General features: G+C 40.1%; 1 protein-coding gene across 1 annotated transcript in view; it reads right to left on the bottom strand.

Annotated features, from left to right (window-relative positions):
* Window positions 1-7914: 7914 nt before the first annotated feature.
* Window positions 7915-9644, bottom strand: part of mdn1 (midasin AAA ATPase 1) — a 252083-nt gene continuing 250353 nt past the window's right edge. Inside the window, exon 102 of the mRNA XM_089022040.1 lies at window positions 7915-9415. Coding sequence (XP_088878166.1) covers window positions 9230-9415 — 186 coding nt within the window. The 3' untranslated portion in view covers window positions 7915-9229. The remainder of the gene's footprint in view (window positions 9416-9644) is intronic.

The following is a 9644-nucleotide window of genomic DNA, read 5'->3' as shown; positions in this document are numbered from 1 at the left end:
CACGTCTGGTATTATTAATACGGCAGCAATGTGGAGCTCAAGACAGTCACCGTTGTGACACCCGTCACACATGAATTCTTATTAAAAAAGTTCCACATTGTTTTTCAGATTCATTGCTTTCCCCCTGTCGTGCTGCTTCGAGATGTGTGTTTTGGTATTTAAGCATTTTACCAATCACATTTCAGCCATCATTTGTTACCCAGGTCAGAAATCTACCTTGTTCCTTCACAATCAGTTCTATGGGCCCTGGAGCATCAAATGTGTCGATGAAACTGTTGCCTTAACTTAACTAATCAGATTTCGAGTTGGCAACCCAAAAGTGGTACTAGTGCCTTCTTGCAGGCGCTGGTAAACATCGAGTTTTCACAAACTATGATTGGCGGGTCACGAGCCAATCATAGTTTGTGAAAACTGCTCTTATCCCTAGCTGCGAGTGACAAGATCATACTGGCCAGAGCTAGCACACTGTATTGGTGGCGAGCTGCATAAACAAATATATTGTGATTTAATAGCAGTTTTGTCAACCCACAATGGCTGAAGGAGGAGAAGAAATAGATTTGGTTTAGGCATTTACTGCTAAAGCCATTGTCAAGACGGACTTTTCAAGCAAAGATGGACATTAAGAAAGGTCACAGTCATTTCCTCGCGAATGGTACCCTCTAGTGGACTCACATTAATAATAATAATAAGAATACATTTCATTTTAAGCACCTTTCAAAGCTCTCAAGGACACTTTACAGTCACAGGCAAGCATAGTTACTAGAACAAATAAAATGCAATAACAAATACAATGCCATAAATAACATACAATTATAAATAGAAACGAGAGAGAACTACACAGAAAATGCAATTTTAAATAGGTAGGTAGTTTTTTTGCAGTCGCCGCAGACGGTGCACGACTGAAGGCCTAGTTATGAAATGAACGGCCCACCACTGCTTGGATGACTGAACATGACTTCAAGTTGATTAATCTACTGTCTTTTCTGCACTTGAAGGCCCTTCGGATTATACAGCACCTTCAACGAATGGCCAATTTTTAAACTGTGCATCAGGAAGGCGCAGTGCATTACAAGGCTCATCCAATAGAAACTTCTTCTTTTCCCTTCAAGGCACAGGTGTCAAAGTCAAGGCCCGCGGGCCGCCACATCATTTTTTTTCGGCCCGCGAAAGCAAATCAAACTTGTTAAATTCCATGATGATTACTAAAATCTGAGCCAAAATGTCATATTTTTGGATGTGAACCACAATAAAAGTCATTATTCTTGACTTCAGATTTGAAAACGAGTTATTCATTAATTTGCTGTGTGCTCTATATGTAATATTTGAAGGGATTTAAACATTCTAATGGGTTCCCCAAATTCATAACGGCCCTCGAGAGGATAACTACAATGTAGCCCGCGGCAAAAAATGACTTTGACACCCCTGCTTCAAGGGGTCGCCACAGCGAATCAGTAACCTCCATCTTCAGAGGTATGATACGCATGTTTGTTTTGGCCCAGCTTTTACGTCGGATGCCCTTCCTGACACAACCCTCTGTATTTATCCAGGCTTGGGACCGGCACAGGAAGACTTATGTCCCTTTGTGGCTACAGAACATTTGTGGCTACTCATCCAATAGAAACTATGCAATATAATTCAGGAGAATACAGCTTTATTTATATATAGCAGCTGATTTAAAGGACAACCGAAACCCTTTTTTTGTTTCCTGACATCAGAAAAATGTTGTATAGCATCTAAAATACCCAAAACACGCAGGTTGATATTTTTAGTCGAATGCAAAACACCAATAAAAATGAGTTAGTGTCCCAAAACTACTTCAAAATGACCTCAGAGATGCCGAGTTTCAGAAGGTCCCGCCCCCTTGTTCGTGACGTCACGCCAGAATCAAAACAATGGCTTCAGATTCAGAGAAGATGCTTTCTTGTTACTCGTCCAGTTATGAATATGATTCGAGTAGTTCTGAAGAGGAAAGCATAAATGTTTGCAATCGATTAAAGAAGTCCTCCCGTATCAATTCGAGCCGTCAGGACTCCAATGTAGCACCCCCGAAAATGCACAAGATGGCGCCCAAGCTCCGTTGGAATTGGTCTGATTTGTCTGCTGGGAATTTGTGTCAACTAGTATCAAATAGTAGTCTTGGTGCAAAACACGATTCACCATCGCATTATGTTCCATGTAATTTCGCCATCAACACGGATCAACACGATGTTTTCACACCAAACAAAGTACCCAAAATGCATTGTGTGTCGCTTTCTCGGTCAGGGGAGTTCCAGACGTGACGTCACGGTAGGTATCGTCATCAACTCAAAAACAAGTCTTCCTGAATATTCAGTCTTAAAACGTAAAATATAGCTATATGCAGTAGAATCTTTGTAAAATATGCACAGTAGAAGTCATTTGAAGTGATTTTACAAGTTATGGACACAACTTGTCCAGGGGCGTCGATTGTCCTTTAAACGTGTTAGAGGTACTGAACCCAACCAGTTCATACGCACATTAATGTAAGCCTTCATTCGTAAAAAATAAAAACAGATAAACACTTAAAAACACATTTGTTAAAAAATGAACAAAATTACAATTTCTAGACATGTGTATACATTCTATTTAAATTCGCACAAAATAAAATATGCATGACCGACTATTAAAACAGTCACACTGTCTACTGAAACTAATTTCTTTGCCATGAAGATTTCAACGTGCTGCAACAGCTCTGAAATAATTCCGATAAACCACTAAATTCGAATCATTAACAGCAGTTTGTTGAAACGAATTGTCACTACCCTCCATTGTTTCTTAAAAAACGAAAATTTTTGTTTGCTGCTTTTTAAAAATGTCTTTTAGTTTGACTCGTGTTCTCTCGTTGCATATTGCAACCATTGACATTGATGTCGTTCGATATTAATACTGCAATGCACCATGGGTAAATGAATACAGGTCACACCCAAGAAAAATACATAACATAACATAAAATAGGTGAATGAAGCAAAAGGTAAAAATGAAAAAATAATTTTACAATTAGATTGACGTTTCAATTTATACAGCAAAAAAAAAAAAAACAAGAAATTGGTCAAATTAATTCAGTTGATCAAAATAGACAAGAAAAAAAAATATTTTGAGAAATCCAAATACCTCTTTAAAATGTTTACAATAATAATAAGAATACATTTCATTTCTCAGCGCCTTTCAAGACTCTCAAGGTCACTTACAGTCACAGTACCAGTTTTTCTGTAGGTGAGCAGCGGTAGCCACACGCGCCAGCGTTCACTCAACCGGGAATGACTCAAATGGATCAAGTTAGCTAGCTAGCTAATAGATAACTACTACCTAGGAAGCTAGCTAGTTAGACAGCTAATAGATAACAAATAGATAGGTAGGTAATAGGTAATATTACAATAAAAGCATTGTTACTATCATGAGAATAAAATTACCATGTAAGAAAAAAAAAGACATTTTATATTGATCCGTTATACAGTACAGTCTCGTTACATCGATATTCTCGGGAGTGAGGAAAAATGTCGATATAACCGTACTGTCGATATATCTGTCCTGCGCCGAACTGCATTAAAGGGGGGGCATTACGTCAACGGGGGATCTTTGATATGGCATGTCATTGGGTTCATGGATTGTTCATGGATTATGGACATGGTTTTTGTACAGTAGTGAAGTAAAAAACATCTTTACACTTTTTTAATGACTACAGTATTTACTTTATAAAATGCAACCAATGCAAAATCCTCTCGTTCTATTCACACGAAACCACGAAAAAAACAGTGATTGTTGCAAGCGATAAAGATATCTGAATGCTACACAATTAAATACATGGATGAAAAACCAAAACTGCAACGTTTACATGACTTGCGTTGATGAATTATTCTGCTGCACGTCACGTCAAACTCTTTCGCGATTTGCTTGTTGGATTGTCCTCCAAGCCACGATTGCGGCCTTGTACGTTGTTCAGATATCACAATTCTTACGTTTCCCCATTGTTGAAATTGGTGTCAAGCAACAGGACTGTATTTTAGCTCTGCTATGCTTTTTATTGTGCTCGGTAAGACAGGTCACAACACGGAAGCTGGTGACGTGACTGGGCTTGGGAGGACCCGACAACGAGGTTAAAAAAAAATTGCAACGGTTCACGATACAGCCAAAATAAAGGCAAATCCAATCCAATCCAAATATGAATGTTAGTGTAGTAATCATGGGGAAAAAAAGATTTTTGAAAATAAATATGTACTATTACCAGAAAAAAAACAGGTAGGTAAATATATTTGTCACCCTATTTACCTTCTTAAGTAGGAAAAGGACCCCACCCCCCTCCCCTGCAAAAAAAAACAAAAAACAATAAAATGAGGCAACTTACATGCCGTGCCGAAGGACATTCTCATAATCGGATTCGGCAATGGATAAATTTCCTGTTTGGAAATGCATAGAGGCCGGCCCGGTAGTCGAGTGGTTAGCGACCTCTGCACTTCACAGTGCAGAGGTCGCCGGTTCGCGTCCCGGTCCGGCCTCCCTGTGTGGAGTGTGCATGTTCTCTGTGCATGTCCTGCGTGGGGTTTCTCCGGGTCCTCCGGTTTCCTCCCACACTCCAAAAACATGCATGGCAGGCAGATTGACCACTCCAAATTGTCCCTAGGTTTGAGTGTGAGAGTGACTGTTGTATGTCTTTGTGTGCCTTGCGATTGGCTGGCAACCAATTCAGGGTGTCCCCCGCCTCGAGCCTGAAGACAGCTGAGATAGGCTTCAGCAACCCCCGCGACTTTAATGAGAAATAAGCGGTACAGAAAATGAGATGAGATGAAATGCATAGATTGGGTTGAGAGCATGCGTATATTTTCTAAATCCTTTGTCATCATCCACAATTGCAAATGGCTGAAAATCACTTGTGATCATATTACCTAGTTCCTCATCAATTGTGTTCTGTTTAGCTGGGTTGATAGCATTTTGCAGAAAGTGTCTCAAGGAGCTCTGGGTTGTACATCTTGGATGGAAGTTGTGATATTGCAGCAGTAACAGAAGCAGGCAGACACACTGGAAACTTCTGTCACATCCTCGTCGACGCCAGGAGCATGCCCCTCCCCTCTGCTCCTTGGAGCGGGCCCCACCCTTCCTGGCTCTCCGGATCCACACACCTGTCCCCCATTTCCCTAATTGTGCCTTCTGGCTATAAAAGCCACCCTTATCGTTCAGTTGTTGTCAGTGTATTCCTGGAAGTCCCCCTTCCGTTCAGGTCTGTTTTGCCGTTGCCCTCCTATCTTGCGTGACTTTCTGTTTTGTTTGATACATGTGTCTCAGTGAAGACTCGTTATTGGAATCACTGTCTCCACAGAGTATTTTGGATCCAACCTTAACTACCTTCCATCGTCCCTCGAGTTCTGTCACCATTCATCGAGCGGACGTGACAACTTCATTAATAGCTGGTTCCCTTGCTTGTCTCTTCCTCTTCAAATTGTACAGATGGCTTGTGCGGGTTATTTGTGCCACCTGTGTAAGGCGAAAAGTTCATCTGCCAAACATTTGTGTTGTCATATTATTTCATTTTTTTGTTCTTTTGACTTTTGTTTATGTAGACATTGGTAAGAATTATAAAGTCTATTCTCTCTGCTAACTAGCTTTCTATTTGAGTTACTTCCTGGTTGAGTGAACGCTATTCTCTCTGCTAACTAGCTTTCTATCTATTTGTCTTACTGTTCTATTTGAGTTACTTCTGGGTTGAGTGAACGCTGGCGCGTGTGGCTGCCGCCGCTCACCCACAGACCAAATTATCCTGTGACTGTAAAGTGACCTTGAGAGTTTTGAAAGGCGGTTATAAATGACATGTATTATTTATTTCACATAGCAAACCATTGTCAGAGATATGACAGACAGACACCGTGGACAGAGACTCAGAACCAGAAAGATTGTCCCCACTGCCGGCAGGAGACGCAGTCATCAGATGACATACGTCTGAATTCTGGGCCCCTCTGCCAAGCTATTTATTGAGAGTATATGTAAATTACAGTGATATATTAGTAAACATAGTTTTCTTGATTTGCATACCACGCCTCTGGGCGTTCTGAGCAACAACAGATGTAAGCAGTAAAACATACATTTTAATTGGTTGTCTTTTCCATGAACTGATAAGTTTGTAATCTGGCGCTTGTGCAGGATGTTTAAGCCGTAAATAACTCCGGTGAAAAAGGAGTATCTCAAACCCTAAATTATGTGCAAGGCCGGACCTTCTAGAATCTTGATGGAGACGACGGTTCATCGTGCCGTATCTGTTTCACTCAGATTTACTGTGGCCATCTGCGCTTTGACTGTAGGCCCATTGTTTAGTTAGTCAGCAAAGCACGGCACTTTTAAACATGATAAATTATTCTCCATCAACCATTAAAATGAGAATAATCAGTTCCCTGGTTCCCATTAAACAATTCTCTACTTTCTAATTTTCTACGCCTTAAAAGAGACGAAGTCTCTTGGATAGGAGGCGAAACGTCCGAAACCTTCACTTTTGTACAGATGACGGCTGAAGAAACCTTCTCATCGATGGACCACTCCTGTACGACTGAGAGCTTACACAGACGTACGCCTTAAAACTACACAAATTATACCTTATTTTATGTATATTAAATATGGTATGGTATATGTATAATAAAAGAAATAAACTGTACTATATTGTAAAGTCGTTTTATTTACCTTTGTGATGGTCGTTGATGGAATGGAGTGGAGTCATCAGCATTAAACACTTGATGAGGAACCTAGCCTTCTTCTTTCACCATCTTGAGGAATTATCCCTTGGAGGTGCTTTCTCTGCGATAATTTTACCTTTTTCCTCATCAATTGTGTTCTGTTTAGCTGGGTTGATAGCTTTTTGCATCAAGTATACAGATGGGTTGTGTGGGTTGTTTGTGGAGCCTGATTGATGGGATATTTTAGCCTTCCAGTCTACACTCTGCTATCCAGTGACGTGCGGTGAGGTTCATGGCTGCTGAGGCACTGACGTCATCACAGTCAGCTTTAAAAACATATGAACTCCATAGAGTAGCTTATTCACCGTTTGATTGGCAATAGTTAACGTGTTTTGTTTAAAATGCCATGTCAGCATTCTTTATCTACTGTATACAAACTGTAGCATATAAAAAAAACATTATCATGTTACCTTTACTAATGAATGAAGTCCAAGTCTCTCTGTCTCAATGGAGATCACAGCCAGTGAAGAAAGTCGTCCTTGATCAGTCCTGTTCCGACTGTATGTTTTCAGTCCTTTCAGTGCTGAGAATGACCTGGAGCTGGAACAGTGAGCACAAGCTGAAGCAACTTTGTCGTTTCAGGAATAGTTTCAATGAGATCCTTCTTGGCTGAGAAGCTGTCCAGGAGATTTACATTCATCCCTCACCGTTTGTGAGCTATACAGTCCGGTGTTGGTCTTCCTTTAATTATTATCTCCTGCTTCGATTGAAAGTCCAGTTTATAAAATTATTTCAATTTAGAAATATAATCCTCCATTCTGAAAATAAGGCCAAGCAACATGAAAAAATGACTGGATGGTTGCACCTTACTTGCTAACTGTTTACTGAAGCTTGCTGTCACTAATTCTATTATTCTGCAGCCAAGGAGTCGCAAGAAGACTCTGTAATCACAAGCGCGCCGTCATGAGGCAGGAGAACTGTGTGCCTCACCTATGCACACAGTTTTGATAAAAATAAAATAAAATCAACACTGTAGTACAGTGTTTATAATGTCCAGTGACTGTACATTATATACACCAGCTAAACTGTAGAAATTTAGTTCATATACTAAAAGCTTTTGAACACTTTAATCGCGATATGCAGAGGGACAGCAATGTGGTCTCACTGCAGAGCAAGCCAGCACAGTTAGCATAGTGATTGTGCAATCCATGGTGAGGCTCAGCCGGCTGGTGCCTCACCGCTCGTCTCTACTTCGTATCTGAACGGTAAATGTGAAAATTCAGCGATTTTGAAAAAAAATCAAAAAATGGTGAAGTTAAATGGAAAAGAATGTTCAAGTACAAATCGCTTAATAAATATAACCGTTTAATTTATTTTGTCATTTGATATTTCCATGATGACAGGTGAGGCTGTGCCTCACCTGCCTCCCCAGACTGCACGTCACTGCTGCTATCAAAGTTGAAACGAGTCCAAATTTTACTGTTTTCTATCCATTTTCTCACGATTTCACTTTTGTTTTTTGTTTGAAGCTCTGTCGTCTCCCTCCCGTGTGTTTTCTCATCTCTCTGTCGTCTGCCTATCTCTTTAATGTTTAACCCCTCCTGTATAATAACTGCCAAACGAACGTTCCTTTTTGCAATTTGCATACTCGGCACGGCAGCCAATCAGAAGCCTGTTTCGTTCTTCAGACTATACCGTGACTGTAAAGCGTACTTGAAAGTTTTGAAAGGCGCTTAGAAAGAGGAGTCCACATGGCTTGTAGCTTTTGCTGCTTTATTGAATAAAACAAACGTTTGATTTGGAAAAAATCTTTTTTCTTCCTTGAAGTTGGCCACCCGACGTTTGAAAGTTATACGCCCGACGTAAAAGTAGGACGTTATTTCAAACACTGATTATTCATATGTATTATTCATATATGATTGAAACATATACTAGAGAAACAGTTGAGCAAAACCTTCTGCTGAATGTGTTTAGCACAAACTGTGTGGATGAGTTCAAACGGCATTCTAAAATTCAAATTAGCAGCTAAGTGCTAACACCAATTTGCCTCTGATTTTAACAACAAACACAACTCAGGGGAGCCATGCTATTTATTTTCCCAAAAGCTGAATTTGAAGTTTCTGTTCCATGGGAAAATCCACATGCTGTTGTTAGAAAGTTATGCTTGTCATGGGCCACTGACCTCGCACAACTTCAACTTCAGAATGAGTGATTATTATTCTCTTCACTGAAATAAACAAAACTCTAACACAAGACAAGATTTCACCAAAGTGACCCGCCCCCCATTGCACACCAAAAAAAGTTACATTTCTACTTCATATCCAACTTGCAAGTTCAGACAGTCACGATTCATTTGAAAATGAACTAGAAAACCCAGTCACCCCCAAAAAAAGAAAGATGATTTGAGAATTGTGACGTGACAGATATGAAATGACAAATATTTGACAACAAGTCTTTTTTCTCCTTGAAGTTAAATTCTGATGCATTAATGAATAATACAGTTTGATTTTGTTGGTTAAAAATGTCAACTTTGGGCCGGGGGAAAAAAAAGAAAACCGTCACTGCTCAGTAGTTGTGACAAGTTCAAACCACTGTCTTAGTGCATCACTCAGGGTCTCTGGCAAGGCATTGACATCTCGCAGGATGACGTAGAAGGGAAATGGAAAGTCCTCCATATAGGAGCGGATCTCTGGGAGTTCCCCTGGCTCTTTAAAGACTGGCACCTTGATGTCAAAGATGGAATCCTGTAATAGAGTGCCATAGGAAAACATCAGTGGACAAGAGACATTTTTTGTGGATCAATTGATGGTCCTAAAAATGTTTGCGGCTACATCAAGGGTCAAAATAACTTTTTCCACTTTGGCAGGCATATATTGGGCAAATCAATGACATCTTTAAAGGCCAACCGGACAAGTAGTGTCCATAATTTGTAAAATCACTTCAAATGACTTCTACTGAGCGTATTTTACAAAG

This window comes from Hippocampus bargibanti, linkage group LG19, assembly GCF_051943395.1.
Source record: "Hippocampus bargibanti isolate YZ-2025 linkage group LG19, ASM5194339v1, whole genome shotgun sequence".
NCBI lineage: Eukaryota > Metazoa > Chordata > Actinopteri > Syngnathiformes > Syngnathidae > Hippocampus > Hippocampus bargibanti.
Note: the sequence above shows the minus strand (reverse complement) of the source record. Positions and strands in the feature narration are given on the sequence as shown.